Consider the following 19,243-nt stretch of genomic DNA (forward strand, 5'->3'; position numbering starts at 1 on the left):
TGAAAGACTGAGAGAAAGAGAGAGAGCGCCAGAGACAAAGGCAGAGGGAGAAGCAGGCTCCATGCACCGGGAGCCCAATGTGGGATTCGATCCCGGGTCTCCAGGATGGCGCCCTGGGCCAAGGGCAGGCGCCAAACCGCTGCGCCACCCAGGGATCCCTGATTTCTCTTTTTAAAGCAGGCTTCATGCCCAATATGGGGCCCCAGTCATGACCCCGAGATCAAGTGTCCTACACTCTGCAGGCTGAGCCGGCCAGGCACCCTGCAAAACTCTTGATTTCATTGGTTTGGGATGAAGCCCTGGCATCAGTGGGTGTTTTTTAAAAAGTTCCTCGGAAAAAAAAAATAAAAATAAAAAATAAAAAGTTCCTCGGGATCCCAAGGTGGCTCAGTGGTTGAGCTCCTGCCTTCAGCCCAGGGCTTGATTTTGGGGTTCTGGGATTGAGTCCCACATCGGGCTCCCTGCAAAGAGCCAGCTTGTCTTTCTGCCTGTGTCTCTGCCTCTTTCTCTCTGTGTCTCTCATGAATGAATAAAAAACAAAATCTTTATAAAAAAAAAAGTTCCTCAACAGGATATAATGAACAAGACTGAGAGTAACAAGCATTGGCAAGAACACGGAGAAAGGAGAACCTTTCCCCACTGCTGCTAGGATGCAGCGTAGTGCAGTGCTTTGTCAGTTTCTTATAAAGGTAAATATATGTTCACTACCCATCCAGCAATTCCACTTCCAGGTGTCCATAAATAGGAAAACCTATGTTCATGCAAACCCTTGCACACAGGTTTGTGGCAGTTCCATTCCTCATAGCCAAAAAAGTGGGAACAGCCCCAATGTCCAGCAGTCGGTAAACAGATAAACAAAATGTGGCACTTGTGTGGTGGAAGACTATTCAGCAGGAAAGAAGATTGATCTGTGCCACAGCATGGATGAATCTCAAAAACATGATTCCATGTATGTGAAAGGTCCAGAGAAGGCAACTCTATGGAGATCAAAGGCAGAGCAGTGGTCACCTGGGCCTGGGGTGTGGGAAGAGGGGGTGAATGTAAATGAACAGTCACAAGAGGTTTTTTTGGGAGATGGAAATGTTCTAAAGCTGGCTTGTGGTGGCTGCACAGCTGTGTACATTTGCTCAAAATCCTTGAATTGTACATTTGAAACAGGTGAATCTCACACCGTATAAATCATACTCCAAGGGACGCCTGGGTGGCTCAGTGGTTGAGCATCTGCTTTCGGCTCAGGGCATGATCCTGGTCGGGAGATCAAATCCCACATCGGGGTCCCTGCGAAGAGCCTGTTTCTCCCTTCTCCCTCTGTCTATCCCTCTGCCTCTCTCTGTGTGTCTGTCATGAATAAATAAATTAATTTTAAAAATCTTTTTTTTTAAAGATTTTATTTATTTATTCATGAGAGACACACACACACACAGAGGCAGGTAGAGGGAGAAGCAGGCTCCATGCAGGGAACCCAATATGGGGTTTGATCTCCGGACCAGGATCATGCCCTGAGCCGAAGGCAGGAGCTAAACCGCCGAGCCACCCAGGGATCCCAATTTTAAAAATCTTAAAAAAAAAATCATACCCCAAGTTTTTCATGCAAGGGTTGGGATCTCTGGGTCAGAAGCCAAGCATCCTAGGACCCCCTCAGCTGGGACCCAAGCTCAGTTGGTGTCCTCTCCCTTCCCCCTCTCTATGTCAAAATTTCCTCTGATCTCAGATGTTCAGGAAGCTGCCTTCTGTCATCCTGGCTTCTTTTTTTGGAGAAGTCTAGGATTTCATTCTGCAGACTCAGCTCTATTTAGTGTAAACATCCTGGTTCGTGGCCACTCTGCTCAAAGTAGTAAAAATGGGGATCAGAAGGAAGGGGTGGGGAGGGTGAAAATGCCCGCCCCCTCCCCCCGGCAAGTCCTCCTACTGAGATGACCCAGCCACCACCTGGAGATGCTGGGTGCTAAACCAGAATGGGGACCAGATTTGGGGTGCAGGAGCCTGGCTCCACCTGCACCTTCCCCATTGCCTGGCAGTGCTCAGGATGACTAGTGACCCCAATACACCATCCCTCTCCACCCTTCCAGGCCTTAGCACAGGCTGTATCCTTGCCCACCTGGAAAGTCTTATCCTTCCAGCAAGAGTAGCTCATTGCCATCTCTTCTGAAGCCTTTTGCCTCCTGGTTAGCCCAACAGAACTCTTATCTCCCTGAAGCAGAGGGTTTATTTATGTGTCTGCCTCCCTGGCTCCTCTGTGAGCTCCCTGAGGACAAAGAGTCTGTCTTATTTATCTCTGGTTCTCAAGGTTCTAGGGCAGGCCCCACCACACACTGGGCCCAGCTGAACGAAGAAAGGGAGGGGAGCGTGACACCACATCAGACACTTACAGGACCAGGAAGACCAGAGGAAACGCCCCGCTCCCCTCATCTATTCTTGGCCTAAATGCCTTCTCTCATCTGGCCCCAGGATGGCCAGAGAGCCACTCCCAGTGGAAACCACAGTTTGGAGTGGAAGACTTTCTTCCACAGCTTCCCCGGGGCCAGGCCCACTGGCCTTGGAAACTGCCTTGGTGTTATTTAAACTGCAGAACAGTCTCTGGGCAGCTCTGGCTGGACCTGGGTGGGGGCAGCCTGGATCAGGATCACACTGGAGCCTCCCTTCCCCGACAGCCAGGACCTCAGGGTTTGAGCTAGCCGTGTGGTTCCCTCTCAGCAGCTTCTGGCAATAGTGGGAAAGAACAAGGGGGTTAAGATATGTAGCAGCCTGAGCCTGCTGAGCCTGTACATTTATGTTTCTGCTTTAATATGGAGGCTGGGCTTTGTCCTGAGTTGAGGTTGAGGTCCTCAGAGGCTCTGCCAGCAGACTCCCAGCCATGATAGGCTAAAACTGGAGGAGCCCTGCTTATCTCAACCATCTCTCCCAACTCATGAGGCTTCTTACTTCAGAAAAGGTGATTAAGTGCTTGAAAGCCCCAGGATCGATCTTTGCTTGGCCTGTTCATACCTATCTCCGGAGTAGAGGACTCCAGGCTGCTGGCAGAGACTCTGTCACAGTACGCAGCTCATGCTTTTCTTGGCATCTCAAAGGCCGCTGCTTTGGTGTGCCCACCACAGAAACCAGAGCCTAGAATAGAAACAGGGATACCTGAAAAAGTCATCCAGACTTTAATCCAATGTGGTCTGTCTGTGGCCAACACATATTTACAGAGCATTAGGCATAGCACTGGGAATGGGGCTACAGATGTGAAAAAGCCCCAGCCTCACCCTTAAGCAGTCCAGCCTGTGCTTAGGCACAGGCTGCTCTAGGAATAAGAAGAGGGGGCCTGACCAAGCCTGGGTGAAGACAAGTTCAGGGAAGGCTTCCTGGTGGAGGTAATATCTAAAGTAAAACTTGAAGAGGGCACCAGGGTGGCTCCGTCGGTTAAACATCCCACTCTTGATATTGGCTCAGGTCATGATCTCAGGGTCGTGAGACCAAGCCCCATATCAGACTCCACGCTCAGCAGGAAGTCTGCTTGACATTCTCTCTCCCTCTTCTTCTGTCCCTTTCCCCTACTTCTGCCCCTCCTCTCTACTCCCCCCAATTCCCTCTAGCCCCTACTCGCCCTTCTCCCCCCTACTCCTTTCTTCTGCCCCTCCCCCCTAAAACTAAATAAAAATTTCAAGTAAGACTTGAAGGTTAAATCACTGGGGAGGAAGAGTGAGAGCGAACAGCATATGTAAATGCCCAAGGTCAAGAGAGCACTTTGGGGGAAATTACACATAGTTCAAGATGGCTGGGACCCAATGAAGGAGAGGTGGTTTGAAGCTCTGGATCATGAATAATATGAATGTATGTAAAGTGCTCAGCACAGCCCTTACTAAATGCTCTGCTGTGGTAGCTCTCATTATACTTATGATCTTGTAAACCAAGTTAAGGGTTTGTAGTCAGTGGGGAGACACTCAAGGGTTTTAAGCCTAGAGTGACTTGACCAGATTTGCCATATGATCAGATTTAAAGAGATCTCTGTGACTGCAGTATGGATTATGGACTAGGAGAGAAGCAAGGCTGGAGGACGAGAAGACCGGTTTAGAGATTGGTCTTATTCATTCATTCATTCAAATATTTACATAATTAACCAATGGATTAACTCATTATTTATGTAAGTGTAATTTTTTTTGTTTCTAATTATTATCTATAATAATTCAGAAAGAAGAAATGGGTGGGAGGCTTCAAATATCTCCCAACAGTAGAATAAACAAACTTTGGAAGACAGTACAGCAATGAAAATTAATGCTGCCACATGCAACAACATAAATGGGTTTTGCAAGTGCAATGTTGAACAACACTGCATAATTCCATTTGTATAAAATTCAAGGAACAGGCAAAATGAAAGCACAGTGTTTAGGGATACATGCTTAAGTGGTAAAACTATACAAGCAAAGAAGTGATTATCGCAAAATCAGTGATTACCCTGTGCTTTGTGATACCTTGACCTGAGTGATGGTCACCTGAGTTTTCACTCTGATAAATCATGAAGTTTCATATTTCTGTTTTGTGCACTTCTCTGTATGCGTGCTATTCTTTTTTTAAAAAAGATATTTACTCACGAGAGACACAGAGGGAGAGGCAGAGACACAGGTAGAGGGAGAAGCAGGCTCCCTGCGGGGAGCGCAATGCTGGACTTGATCCCAGGACCCTAGGATCACAACCTGAGCCAAAGGCAGATACTCAACCACCGAGCCAGCCACCAGGAGCCCCTGCATGTGTGCTATTTTTTTAAAAGATTTTATTTATTTATTCATAGAGATGCAGAGAGAGAGAGAAGCAGGCTCCATGCAGAGAGCCCGACGTGGGACTCGATCCAGATCTCCAGGATCACGCCCTGGGCTGCAGGCGGCGCTAAACCGCTGCACCACCGGGGCTGCCCCATGTGTGCTATTCTTAACAATAAGGAGGTTTAAAAAATAATGGTGTTTGCTCTATGGTAATAGGAATGGGGATGGAAAGAAGAGGCTTATTTTGACTCTATGTGGAAAGTAAGGAGAAGGGGAACGTGAGGAATGCCCTGGGAGGAACCAATCTGGGGAGCGGGGCAAACAAAGGCAAGGAGCAGTGTTTAACACCCTGAGTCTGAGGTTGGAGATGTCCAGGACCACGGTGTGAGCTCAGGCAAGTCACTTCCCTAAAGTCCAGATTCCCTCTCCTCAAGAGGGAAGCAGCAGTGTGGTTTCATGGAATTGGCTTTGGGTTTTGATGCTGGAAACCCCCGTCTTATGACCCCAGTTGATACTTAGTATGACTTCATACCATTACTTGACCCCTGCCCTGTCCCTGCAGCCTGTTTGCTCATGGGTAGACTTGAGATAATCATTTCTACTCTCACGAGTTCTTGAAGAGGATTAAATGGTAAAATAGGATATAAGCACTTGGGATATTTGGTGCTTTCAATTAAGAGACTCTTAGTAACAAAGGAAAAGATACTTTGAAAGCATATCAGCAAGAACAGCTAGAAGTGACTATAAGGTTTTTACACTCCAGTGTTAATAAGAACTACCTGGGGAGCTTGCAAACCTGGGCATTTTGTAAGTCTCAAATGACCATATAATTTATTGTCCAAATTTTAAAAAAAGATTTTATTTATTTATTCATGAGAGAGAGAGAGAGAGAGAGAGAGAGAAGCAGGCTCTACGCAGGGAGCCTGATGTGGGGACTCGGTCCCAGGATCCAGGATCACAGCCCCGGGCGGGAGGCAGGTGCTAAACCGCTGAGCCACCCAGGGATCCCAAACCAGGGCACTTTTGAGAAAGGAGGCAACATTAATAATTATGCCAGGAAAACAGATATAAATCAAGACTGTCCCAGGGAAAGCAGGACATGTGGTCCCCCTAGGCAGGTCTGAGGTGGGCACCAGGCATCCGGAGTTCCTACCAAGCTTCCCGAGTGAACTGGATGCTCTGTGAGGGCAGGATCGACTGCACCTCCTGTGCCTGTCGGAGCCGGTTTATTTTTGGAGGGCTCGAATCTACTTGGGGCAATCCTCATCACTCGGTGAGGCGGTAACAGCTAACGTTGATTCACTGCCAGGTACCACACATGCTGGGTACTTTACAGGTATCACCCCAGTTTTCACCAAATCTTTATGAGGCTTGGCGGACTACCTTCAATTGGAGGAAACTAAAGCTTGAAGAGGTCGAACTCCCTCAAGGCCACACATCTAGGATGGAGGCGCAGGGCTCTGAATCTAGCCGGACAGGGGAGGACCCTAGTTCACGCCACTGCCTCCGATACGGACAATGCCCCAGCCCCACCCAGCTGCACGGGGCCAGGCACCACGGACGCAGAGGCTGCTGCGCAGCGAGGGTACCCGCCGCCTCTGGCTCCGCTAGGGACGCGCCAGCCGAACAGCAGGCGGCAACCTTGGGTTCCTCCTAAGCTACTGTTGAGGTCAGTTTAGCGAGGCGGCCGGCGGGAGGCGGAGCCAGCGAGTCGGCCCGCCCCTCGCCTAGAACCCGGCAGGGCGCCGGGCGTGGGGCACCTAGCAACTGCACCTCCCGCGGGGCTAACCTTCGAGGCCGGCCTGAGCTCTTAGCGAGGCTCTGCCCCGCAACCAGGAGCCAGATACGTCAGTGCTGGGAGAGCCCTTCTGATGCATTTAGCATCTTCCTAACTTTGCCGAAGCCCATTATTAGGTCTCCCGCGGCTGTTCTGAGTTTCTTCTACTCAGGAGCACTTGTAACTAGCGTAGCCTCAACAGTGGGAAAAGGTCCGATTTGCATGCAGCCGGGATATGGAAAGCAGCTGTTAGACATTCTTGACAGGCCCAGGGGGCAAGCAGCTAAACGTTTCGGTGGCAGCGCCCCGCCGGAGCTAGGACCCAGGGCCCCGCTGCGCCCAGAGCCGCGTCACCAGAACCCCGCCCCCGGGTCGGCGTCTCAGCTGAGCGACCGCAGGTTCCCAGCCCGCCCCGCGCCCCCCGGTGCGCACTCTCAGTCCGGTCCTCCCGCCCGGGCCGGTGTGCTCGCGCGGGGAAACTGAGGCAGGGAGCGTGCCTGTGAGCTCGTTCCTTCCTCAGTCCGCACCCCACGGCCCGCGGGGCTGCCGTGCCCTCTTGAGACCCGCATGGGACAACAGGGAAGGACAGGAGGAAGGGGAGGGGGCCAAAACCCAGCAGGGTCTGTGGAGTCGGCCGGTCCTGCCACACTCAAGATGGCGGCGCGGCAGCGGCGAGGTCCCTCAGAGGCGGTACCAGCGCATGCGCAGCGCGGAGTCCCGGCCCGGGACACAAGATGGCGGCAGCGGCGCTGGGGAGGGCGAGGCGGAGGCGGCAAAACGGGAGGTCGAGCAGAACGTGTAGCCGCGTCCCCTCGAGTCCGCTCCGGGCAGGTAAGAGCCCCAGGAAGCCATGGTCCCGCCGCGAGCCGCTCCGGGGTCCGGGGATCCGAAGCCGAGCGGCGGTGGCCCCTCCGGCGCTTTCCGCTCGGGGCCACCGCTTGCCCTGTCTCTGCCGCCGCCGCCATCTTAGGCCCGCGGGTGGGCGGCCGGGCCGGTGGCTTGGGTGAGGGAGGTGGGCCCGGAGAGCGCGGGTGGAGCGGCCTCTAGGGCCCCTCCGCTGCTGCCGCCGCCACCGCCTTTGTGTCGGGCTCCGACTCTGAGTCGCCTCAGCCCGGGGGCGGGAGCGCGCGGTGGGGCGGGGGGCGGAGCCCGGGAGATGGGCCGGCGCGCGCGCGCCAAACAGCCCGCCCCCGCTGGTGTTGGCGGGGAGGGGAAAGGGTGCGCGCGCTGGCGCGGGTGGGGGGAACCCCTCCTCGAGCGGCCCCCGCGCCTGCGCATTTCGCAAGTCCTTTGACTCCGCCTTCCTGGTTCCGAGGGTTCTGGTTGGTGCATTGTTGCGATAGTCCCGCCCCATCTTCTTCCAATCCGGTAACCGGGTTCTTTCCTTCTGGTGGGTTCCTCCGGTTGCGCAGATACAGTTGTTTATTTAAGCCGGTCGGCGGTGTCGAACTGCGGTATGCGCGGGGGTCGGGGAGCCTCGATGAATAAAAACGTCATCTTAATGATAGAGTCATTTCTTACGTAAAGTGTACAATACACTGGACTCTACGTATACAGACCCTAGAGGTCGAAAGATTCGTGTTTGTAAGTCGAAAGCGGCAGAAGGATCTGGACCCCGGGTCCGCCCAAACCCAGAACGGGTTCCTCGGCCGCCGACTTGTTGCTTCCAGATCACCTGGGGAATTAAGAAAAAAATTTTAATCGTAAAAGGTGATTTGAAGCAGTGTTAAAAATTCGTCATCCCGATTCCCAGATCCACCTTTCGGGGTGGGTTTAGAAAGTACAGATTTCTTGTGTATCTCCCCTCCCCATTTCTGATGCCTAGGACGTGAAGTGAGGGACAGGAATCTGAATTGTTTTACGAGCCCTCGTGATGCGTAGTCGGTTGTAAAAGCACTGCAGTGTCCGTCCCCATTTGGCCTGTAATTGTGCTGCTCTCGCTGCCCTGTGTGGTTGAGCTACATAGTTGGTGCCGCCTGGATGCCACACGATATTTACTGGGGAACTGTCAGTAAAGATGAACATGCTGTGTTACGTAATGCATTTGCATGTGCTATTATTATTGTAATTTTAAAAGATTGGTTTAAGCGTGTTTTTTTCTGCTCACTGTTGGTGGCTTGGGAGCATGCCCCCGATCTGTGATATGTACAGTTGGCCCTTTAACAACACAGGGGTTTGGGGCACTGATCCTGGCAGAGTCAGAAATCCCAGTATAACTTTCCACTCCCCACTACTTAGCTACTAACAGCCTAATGTTGACTGGAAGCCTTACTGGAAACATAGGTAGAGAATGAAAACATTTTTGTGGGATCCCTGGGTGGCGCAGCGGTTTAGCGCCTGCCTTTGGCCCAGGGCTCGATCCTGGAGACCCGGGATCGAATCCCACGTCGGGCTCCCGGTGCATGGAGCCTGCTTCTCCCTCTGCCTGTTGTGTCTCTGCCTCTCTCTCTCTCTCATTGTGTGCTTATCAAAAAAAAAGAAAACATATTTTGTATGTTATGTGTATTATATAGTGTATTCTTAAAATAAAGTCAGAGGAAAGAAAATGTTAAAATCCTAAGGAAGTGTAAATACATTTATAGTAGTGCATCGTACTGAAAAAAATTGCGTGTAAGTAGACCCACACAGCTCAGACCTGTGTCATTCAAGAGCCAAACGGTATGTTCACTTTTCTCTTGTCTTCGGGATATTTTGGTTGATAGGAGCAGCTACACAATTCATGGGGTCCAGTGTGCAAAATGAAAACGTGGTCCCTCTTGTTAAAAATTCATTAAAAATTTCAAGAGAGTGACAAGAGAGCATGAAACCAGGCTTAGGGCCCTCCTCAAACCGGGCCTGTGTGACTACATGCTACGAGTCTATGAAGGTGAACCTTTTGTTTTGCAAAGCTTGAGGACCATTTTCATCCTTTCAATCTCCAGATCTCCCACAGTGTCTCCTGCCCCGTCCTAGAGGCTCCCAACTTGCTTTGTGTCGCCCCTGTTGCTGTTAGCCCTGCTCTGCGGCATTTCACTGGTCTGTGACTCTCTTTTTTTCTATTTGCTCTGCAGTTGCTGATGCAAGGAATTCCCTGGGCCCCCGTCCACTCCACTGCTGACCAGCCCACCCACCTGTGCTGAACCTCCTGCAGATCTTCCCCCTGCCTCTGTGGGACCCTGTGACGTGGGGGCCCATCCAGTCGGAGAAGAAAACCCTCTCATGCTAGCGTTGCAGACCCCAGAGGGTGAGAAAAAGAGGGACCTTGTTCAGGCTTGAGACCTATGGGCTCAGCCCCAAGGCACCGGGGATCCCTCCTCCCCAGAGAATCAAGCTTTTTCTCCCCTTGGTTAGTGGTTCCGAACCTTTTGTTACCATGGCCCCCTTTGGTTGTATGTATGTCCTCTTGCTCCGTGCATTTTTACTGCCAAACTGTACCAATGAAGTCACCATTCACTTTTCCCTTTCCAAATTAACAAAGACATCTATGACTGAGTGTACAAATAAAATTAATGTCCCAGTGATTCCTATGATGTTGTCGATAGCCAATCAGAGCTTCTGATCAGCATGAGATAATCAGTGTGACCATGATGAGTTGATAAAATTTTAGCAAGCAAAGATAACTGATGTTTCACCATGCCTTTGTGCTCTTTTTTGGGTAAATGTTTGATTTCTTTGGGTGTTGTGACATACTGAGAACAACTTTGGGATCACCAGTCCAATCTTATTTGGGCCCCTAGGAGTCCACCAGCCAGGTCAGAAATCACTGGCCATTGAGGCTCGCACTGGGTGTGCTTTGGGTGGGGGTGGTGGAGAATACAGAAGGAGCTGAAGGAGCTGCCCTGCTTCCTGATGTTTAAAGTAAATTTTCACATGAGGATGAGGAAGGACAGAATTAGACATTTCTTCTCAGTCCTACGGGTTTCTTTAGCAACAGATTGTTTTCTGCTCTGAAGCAGAGAATGAAGCAGCCACTCAGATGCCTGTCCCCTCTGAGCTGTACTCTGTTCCAGTTAGATTTTATTGGATAGGAACAGGAAAGAGGAGGATTTGCTGTTCTTTTTTGTGGGAATAGCTTCTCAGGGGCAGACCCTGTTCTGTCTTCTGTGCCACCCTGTGCTTTATAAATATTTATTTATTTTATTTATTTATTTATTTTTTTGCTTTATAAATATTTGCAGAATGAATAGAGTTCCTATTGCGTCCAGGTACCATGCTGAGCACTGGAGAGATGAACTGGGCCCAGTTCCTAGCTCTGGGAGTTCTGACCATCTGATGGGTAGACAAACCCAGCTGATAGACAGGACTGGGTGCCACAGTGGAGATGTTCATGGCCCTGCAGAGGAGCTCTGACCACCTAGCTTAGGGGAGGGAGAGTCCAGGAAGGCTTTCTGGAGTAGAGTGGATAAGTGACAAACCAGGCAGAGAACTGGGGAGAGTATGTCAGGCAGAAGGAGCAACAGAAATGCACCCATTTTACAGCCTGAGGGGACTGCGACTTAGATCCCAGGGCTCCTCTGCTACCACACTGGCCTTCTGGGACAGGACTGAATTGATTCCTAATATCTGCAAGTGGTCAATGGAGCCCTCAGTGGATTGTAATTGGTGGGTGAGGGGTGGAGCTGACCTCCATGCCCTGCTGGCCTGACACCCTTCGGTCCTCTGTGTGGCAGGTCCGGTGTGGGTGCTGAGATGGCCAATGAGAATCACGGCAGCCCCCGGGAGGAGGCGTCCCTGCTGAGTCACTCCCCGGGCACCTCCAATCAGAACCAACCCTGTTCTCCAAAGCCCATCCGCCTGGTGCAGGACCTCCCAGGTACTGGCGAGGGGCAGGGCAGGGTAGGGTGGCGGGGTAGGAAGGATGCCTCAGGAGCAGCACTGACCCTGGCTGGGTTCCATGCTTGTTTGCAGAGGAGCTGGTGCATGCGGGCTGGGAGAAGTGCTGGAGCCGGAGGGAGAACCGTCCCTACTACTTCAACAGATTCACCAACCAGTCCCTATGGGAGATGCCTGTGCTGGGCCAACATGACGTGATTGTGAGTGCCAGCCCAGGGCAGGGGTCCAGAGCAGCTTCTAGCATCTGGGCTTTCCCTAAACGTCTCTTGAGCCTAGCTCCATCTTGGAACCTGGGGATACAATGGCACACAGATACATTCCCGCCCTTGTGTAACCTACACTCAAATAGGGGAGACTGACCCCTAAAAAGATGATTGTATTAGTGTGATATTGAACCTGAACTCCATGTCAGGCACTGTGCCTGTGATGCAGTTGTGAGCAAGATGGATCTGGTCCTGCCCTTGTACTCTCAGGGGCCCCACAGTCTATTGAGTAGCTGGCAGGATGGCGCTGGCACGTGCATGAAGGATAGTGTTAGATTACACCAGGGACCCTGGTCGGCTAGAAGGGAGGGGACAGGGAAAGCTTCTCTTTGAATTAGCATTTAAGGTGACAAAGTTAGTGACGTGAAAGTTGTCAGATGGGAGAAGCGTGTTCTAGGAAAGAAGTGTCAATGTGATCAAGGAAGTACTAGCACGAGATGTCTGGCAGAAACGTGGGCTTTTGGATCCCTATCCATTGGGGCAGACTTACTTTACTGGGCATAATTAAGCCAGTTGGCACCCCCATTTTGTAGATGAAGGCACTAAGGGTCAGAGATGGGAAATGACTGGCCCAAGACCTTGAGCCAGTACGAGGCAGAGCTGGAGTTGAACCCAATGTGATTTCAGGGCCACCCTGCCTACCATCACTAGTTCTTTGTGTCACCAAAGGAGTTCCAGTGTTCAAGGAGAAATTAACGTGTACAGAGGGTTCCTGTCATGTCAGATGTCCTGTTAGGCTGGTCATATTCATGGACTCATTGAATCATCTTCCCAAAGGGAGGTTGGGCCTGTCTTAGCATGGCCATTTTGAAGGTGAGGGAATTAGGAAAGAATGTAAGTCTCTCAAGGTCACACAGTTGCAAGTGGCAGGCAGGAATGGAACCCCGTGTTCTTTCTGCATCCCAGCCTCTTTTGCTCTTCTCTGAGCAGTCGGAGCAGGGGGGCATCAGGATTCTATGTTATTGGGGCTCCTAAGCCACTGGCCCCACTTGCAACTCTGCTGGTCTCCCTCCACCAGTCGGACCCTTTGGGACTGAATGCAACTCCACTGCCCCAAGACTCAAGCTTGGTGGACACCCCCCCAGCTGAGAACAAGCCCCGAAAGCGACAGCTCTCAGAAGAGCAGCCAAGCGGCAATGGTGTGAAGAAGCCCAAGGTGAGTGAATGCAGGCTGTCAGGATGTGGCTGGTAAGAGGCTGCTCTAGGTGGCAACCAGCAGGTTTCCTGCAAGGGCTGGGCAGTGGTAGGTTGGGAGGGGGCCTGGTGCACAGCCTGCCAGCTGCACCAGTGTAGCAGCCATAGGCCAATCCTCCTGACCCTGATACCTTTTTTTTGTTGTTATTCTAGATTGAAATTCCTGTGACACCCACAGGCCCATCGGTGCCTAGCTCTCCCAGTATCCCAGGAACCCCAACACTGAAGATGTGGGGGACATCCCCTGAAGATAAACAGCAGGCAGCTCTCCTCCGCCCCACTGAGTGAGTCCCTGCTGATGGGCTTGGGGGCATCCGTCATCAGTGCAGCCTGCATGCCTGGCATCCCTCCCTCCTTTACTTCTACTTTCCTCAGTGCTCCTTTCTGTGCCCCAAGGGTGTACTGGGACCTGGACATCCAGACCAACGCTGTCATCAAGCACCGGGGGCCATCAGAGGTGCTGCCCCCGCACCCTGAGGTGGAGCTGCTTCGCTCCCAGCTCATCCTCAAGCTTCGGCAGCACTACCGGGAGCTGTGCCAGCAGCGAGAGGGTAACTGCTCCTGGGCTCCGGGACCCTTGTTTCCACCTACCCTTAGCAAGGGCCAGGCTTGACCAGCTGGGCTTGGGGATGGTGCTGTGAAGCCTCGTGGCTGAGAGCATAGGCTGTGGAGGGGACAGGCCTGCTGGAGCCCCAGGTCCGCTGACCGCTTACAGAAAGGGTGGCTGGCACCAGTAACCACAGAACTAGTCCGTAACCTTCCAGAATGCTTACTGTCAGATACACACGAAGCCTTTTTGTGTGTCTGTAAGAGAGCATAGAAACAAAAAAGTGCCTGTACCTCACGGCATGGCTACTACTACACGGAGTAAGTGGATTGGAAAGCCCTCCGTACACTGTAGCTTTTATTAGTTGTAAAGCAGCCTGCTAACTATGCAGACATATAGTTTCTCCTTTTTCCTCTTATCTAAGTAACATTTACTCACACTCTGTATAAAACTAGCGGTTCTCAGAGGACACTTAAGGGATATTGCCTAGAGGATGTAAAACTAGCGGTTCTCAGAGGACACTTAGGGGATGTTGCCTAGAGGACGAGCTGCTGGCATAGTGGGCTGTCGCCTCGGGTGCCCCATCCCTCCCGTGTGCTGGGCCCACACGCAGGCAGCTGACTGAGCCAGACTTTCACCACCTCTGCTGTCCTGCAGGCATCGAGCCCCCTCGAGAATCTTTCAACCGTTGGATGCTGGAGCGCAAGGTCGTGGATAAAGGCTCTGATCCCCTGTTGCCGAGCAACTGTGAACCAGTCGTGTCACCTTCCATGTTTCGAGAAATCATGAATGACATTCCCATCAGGTACAGCCCACAGCTGGGGCCGACTCGGGGGGCTTTGGGTCTGCGTAGCCACTCCTGTGTAGAAGACTCTAACCTTGCCTGCTCCATATGCTAGGTTATCCCGAATCAAGTTCCGGGAGGAAGCCAAGCGCCTGCTCTTTAAGTACGCAGAGGCTGCTCGGCGGCTCATTGAATCCAGGTTTGCTCTCCTGCCCCAGGAAGCTGGGTGTGTGCTCAGAGTGGGGAAGTGCTGGGCTGTCTGGCCCATCTCATGGAGCTCAGTCACTGCTCTCCGTGGCAGGAAGGGGGCAGGCTCCCAGAGGAGGAGCAGGGGCTTTGAGGGAAGCCCTGGTGCCTCAATGTTAGTGCAGGTGGGTGGGAGGAGGAAGCGTGGAGCAGCTGCCGGACAGCTGGCTGTTATGTGCCCTCAACTGGCAGGAGTGCGTCCCCTGACAGCAGGAAGGTGGTCAAATGGAATGTGGAGGATACGTTCAGCTGGCTGCGGAAGGACCACTCGGCCTCCAAGGAGGACTATATGGTGAGTGGCCCTGGGTGAGGAGGCTGGTGGAAGGGCTCTGCGGCCACTTCCCACAGCAGCCTGCTTAGGCTGGGCTGGGCCCCACCGCAGCCTGTCTGCAGCCCAGCAGACCTTTGATGCTCATTGGTCCCAAAACTCCCGCCATATAGAGGTTTGTCCAGGCTCCTGGCTCTCTCTTAAAGACTGATCCTGTGCTCGGCCACACATGAGAAGTATCTGCCTTTTCAACTTAACATCTCCCTTGAATAGATTTTTGGACACAGATTGACAAACTGCCTTTTCTTGGGTGTGTGCGCTCACCACAGTTAAGAGCCGGCACCAGATTCAATTCCCTCCTTTACTGTGTCCACAGCAATTCTGTTTTCTGGCCCAGACCCATCACTTCTTTAACTCTCCACCAGCACTAGCAATGGGCTTTCTTTTCAGGACCATTTTTCACAAGAGACAAGGTTTCGCACTTCACGATAGTAACTGTACTTGACACGTAGAGTGACAAAGGTAGGTGTACTCACTAGCCAGTGACTCATTTTCACTCATCACTTTCACACGTGTGGTTCAGCAAAATTACAAATGCCTAGTTAAATCCTTGCAAGTTGCTAAAAGCTCAAATTTTAAATCTGCAATGACCAAGGACCCTGTTTTATAATGGTCTCTTCTCCCTGGTAGATGGCGAATGCTTTGTAAGTGGGGACTGTGCCTGGTTTGTCAGTTTCCCCAGCAATTATCATGAGATCTGGCACAGTGTAACCCCAACTATAGATGCTGGCATTTATTAGACACTTGCTGTATGCCAGGGGCTTTCTTAAGCCCTTAATGGGAATGATCACATTTAATACTCAAACTGTCTTCTCTGGTAAGTATTTTGTGTTCCCTTAACAGTTGAGAAATAAGACTCAAAAGACACCAAGGGACTTGTCCAAGTGACACAGCTAGTACGTAGCAGAGTTGGTTTCAAAATGAGGACTGCTGGAACCCACCAGCCCTCCTCCACCAGCCCCCTAGAGCTCTGATTACGAGTGTCTCCTCCAGGACCGCCTGGAGCATCTGCGGAGGCAGTGTGGCCCCCACGTCTCAGCCGCAGCTAAGGACTCTGTGGAGGGCATCTGTAGTAAGATCTATCACATCTCCCTGGAGTATGTCAAGCGGATCCGAGAGAAGCACCTTGCCATCCTCAAGGAAAACAACATCCCAGGTAGGGAGCCAATGGCAGGGAGCCAGCTGTGAGGCTGTCAGCTCTGTTTCCCGGCCCCTGACTGAAGGGGAAAGTGAGGCTTGGTTTGGGGAAACCCGTTTTCCCCAGCAGTGTCTGGGGCAGGACCTGTTGTCCTTGAGCTCAGGTATTTCAGCCCTCCTCCAGGAAGTGGACAAGGGCTGGGAAAGGGGGAGCCAGAAGGTGGTGAAGACAGGCCCAGGGTAAGCAGTTAGGGGGACTTGGGTTTACACCTGTTTCTGCAAGCCCCATCTCCCCCACACTGCAGACTAGGATCATACGAGAACTTAGTGGTAACTCAAGAGTGCTGGCCAAAAAAAGCTCCCTAAACAAGGTGTTTTTAATTCCTGTGAGAGTGATGCAGTATTCCTGCCTGGCAAACTGGGGGCCCATGTCAGTACAGAACGTGTTGACCTGGGCCACCAGCTCTCGCCCTTGCCTGGCTGTTAACGTGGTTATCAAACTATCTGAGCTCTGTCCTGCTCCTTCATGGGATGAGACTTCCCTCCCTCAGCTACTGGGGTATGCGTGTGAGGCACCCAGCATGCAGTAGGCACTGGGGCTGTCCAGGAAGCCATGGCCCCTGACTGCTCTCCCTGCCCACAGAGGAGGTGGAGGCCCCAGAAGTGGAGCCCCGCCTGGTGTACTGTTACCCAGTACGGCTGGCCGTGTCTGCACCCCCTATGCCCAGTGTGGAGATGCACATGGAGAATAACGTGGTCTGCATCCGGTACAAGGGAGAGATGGTCAAGGTCAGCCGCAACTACTTCAGCAAGCTGGTAAGAGCTGGGGTGAAGGGGAGGCAGGTCCCCCCAGGTAGGAGGTTAGAGGAGGGAGGGCCAGCTGCTTCTTGACCCAGTGTCCTCGGCAGGAGACCAGTGATTAGGGAGGGAGGGAGGGAGGGAGCATTGCTGAAGGCCATTGCCCTCTGTTCCCCAGTGGCTGCTTTACCGCTATAGCTGCATTGACGACTCTGCCTTTGAGAGGTTCCTGCCTCGAGTCTGGTGTCTTCTGCGGCGGTACCAGGTACAGGCCTGGGGCGGCAGTGGGAGGGCTCCTCTAGAGGGTGGGAGAAGGCTGAGCCTCAGAGGCTGACAGTGGCCACCGTGCAGATGATGTTTGGCGTGGGCCTCTACGAGGGGACAGGCCTGCAGGGATCGCTGCCCGTGCACGTCTTTGAGGCCCTCCACCGACTCTTCAGCGTCAGCTTTGAGTGCTTTGCCTCGCCCCTCAACTGCTACTTTCGCCAGTACTGCTCTGCCTTCCCGGACACTGATGGCTACTTCGGCTCCCGCGGGTGAGAACCAGGGGCTGCCAGGGCCCTCTGCCCAGGGAAGGGGTCCCCTAGAGCGTAGATCTCACCTGGGCAAGCTACTTCTTAATAGGGTCTTGGAATCGGGTGGTGTTGGGTGTAAGCCCTTGCTGCCTGTGGGGCCTTGGACTGCTCACTGTACTTCGGGAGCTGGTGGGTTTCTCAGTGAATTAGCGTTGGCTGGGGTGGGAGCACATGGTCCAGGCACTGAGAGGCATGGGAGGTGGGGATTCAGACCTCAGGGACCTGACAGACTCACGTGGGAGATGGGAGGGGAGGGAGCACGAATGAAAGGAGATGCAGCCTCCAGCAGAAGACAGGCTGGGCCAAAAAGGGGACAGGCTCTGCAGCTGGGGACCCCTGGCAGGGGCTTGTGCTGTGATGGCAGCAGAGTCTGAAATGGGTTTGAGTTCCAGCCCTTCCATGAAGTGCTTGGTGCTTTGGCCGCCAAACCCGAGCCTCTCCATCCTCAGCCCCCAATGAAGTCGGCCACACTTATGGCCTGACCGTGGCCCATCCCTTCAACAAGGTGGGGGTGGCACCCATTTCTGCTTGAGGGCCTGGGTCCTGGTAGGACTTTGAATGCTCACCTCCGTCCCCAGGCCCTGCCTGGATTTCTCCCCGCTGAGTGGTTCCTTTGAGGCCAACCCTCCATTCTGCGAGGAGCTCATGGATGCCATGGTCTCTCACTTCGAGGTGCGTGTGCTGCTGTGGGTGGGGGTGGCCAGCAAGATTGCCAGCCACCTGGAGGGCAGCCTTTGATGTCTGCCCGATGCCTCCTCCCTCCCACAGAAACTTCTCGAGAGCTCACCAGAGCCCCTGTCCTTCATCGTGTTCATCCCCGAGTGGCGAGAACCCCCCACACCGGCGCTCACCCGCATGGAGCAGAGCCGCTTCAAACGCCACCAGCTGGTCCTGCCTGCCTTCGAGCACGAGTACCGCAGTGGCTCCCAGCACGTCTGCAAGAAGTGGGTGCTGGGGAGGGTGGGGCTGGGAGGACTGGGCCTTCTCGCCAGGCCGAGCCCCACCCTGAGCTGCTCCTTTGCCCACAGGGAAGAAATGCACTACAAGGCCGTCCACAACACGGCCGTGCTCTTCCTGCAGAACGACCCTGGCTTTGCCAAGTGGGGGCCGACACCAGAGCGGCTACAGGAGCTGAGTACCGCCTACCGGCAGTCAGGCCGCAGCCACAGCTCCAGCTCCTCCTCTTCCTCGGAGAACAAGGACCGGGACTCGGGCCGCGAACAGGGCCCTAGCCGCGAGCCTCACCCCACTTAACACATCCTGCAGGGAGGAGGAGCCCCAGGGTGCTGGTATGGACTGCTGGGACTCAGGCCTCTCGGGGCTGAGCAGACCCCAGGACCCTCCCCCTGAGGTGGCTGCAGGACTCAGGCTGCCAGGTCATAGGAAGATTATGGCTCTGCCAGGGCTCCCCCTCCCTGCCCGATCCCCCAACTCCTCACCTCAAACTCACTCCAACTCCTGTGTAAATAGATCCCATCCCTGCCCTTCCGGTCCCTACCATCTTATTGCCATCTTGTTTCATTTGTAAAAGGAAATACAGAACCCTGCCCTCCCCATTGAGAATGTGTGAGGGTCTTGAGGGCAGAGAAGGCGGAGAACCTGGAGCTAGTCTTGGGACCACACACTCTCCACCCAGGCCCACCTTCTTATGACACCCCCCCCCCCCCCCCCGGCCTTCACACTCCAACCTAGGGTCTGGTGTCTAACTTCCCACCCTGCTGACCCCACAACTGAGTCTCTGGTGGCCTCTGCCTACGTCCAGTGAATGTGTGGAGTCCAAAGGCCCACTTCATCTATGTGCAAGCTGTTCTCACAGCCAGGCCTCCACTCATACCTCCAGGGAGCAGACGACTGGGGCTGTGCCCAGGCAGAGCGCTAGACTCCTGCTAGACCTGGAGCTGCCACAGTGAGTGGGCAGCCAGCTGATTCACAGTCTAGGATCAGTAGGAAGAGCAGCTCTGAGCCACCAGAGCTTTAGGGTATGGTCTCCGTGCAGATAGGCACCTGGCTGTGCTGCCCTCTGGAGACACAGAGGAGCAGGTG

At 53.3% G+C, this 19,243-nt stretch overlaps 1 protein-coding gene across 2 annotated transcripts; it reads left to right on the forward strand.

Annotated features, from left to right (window-relative positions):
* The first annotated feature begins 6,931 nt into the window (after window positions 1–6,931).
* PCIF1 (phosphorylated CTD interacting factor 1) lies at window positions 6,932–18,763 on the forward strand. Of its 2 annotated transcripts, none has more exons than XM_072801244.1 (17): window positions 6,932–7,347; window positions 9,567–9,739; window positions 11,166–11,308; window positions 11,404–11,528; window positions 12,610–12,747; window positions 12,939–13,069; window positions 13,182–13,336; window positions 13,990–14,137; window positions 14,232–14,315; window positions 14,555–14,654; window positions 15,684–15,846; window positions 16,471–16,643; window positions 16,804–16,890; window positions 16,977–17,161; window positions 17,779–17,872; window positions 17,969–18,144; window positions 18,229–18,763. In XM_072801244.1, the coding sequence occupies exons 3-17, from the start codon at window positions 11,185–11,187 to the stop codon at window positions 18,452–18,454; spliced, it is 2,109 nt and encodes a 702-aa protein (XP_072657345.1). In that variant the 5' UTR covers window positions 6,932–7,347; window positions 9,567–9,739; window positions 11,166–11,184; the 3' UTR covers window positions 18,455–18,763. The 2 variants fall into 2 exon arrangements, with proteins under 2 accessions (XP_072657345.1, XP_072657346.1); XM_072801245.1 differs by lacking the exon at window positions 6,932–7,347 and adding an exon at window positions 7,860–7,970.
* Window positions 18,764–19,243: the final 480 nt, after the last annotated feature.

This window comes from Canis lupus, chromosome 26, assembly GCF_048164855.1.
Source record: "Canis lupus baileyi chromosome 26, mCanLup2.hap1, whole genome shotgun sequence".
Taxonomy (NCBI): Eukaryota; Metazoa; Chordata; class Mammalia; order Carnivora; family Canidae; genus Canis; species Canis lupus.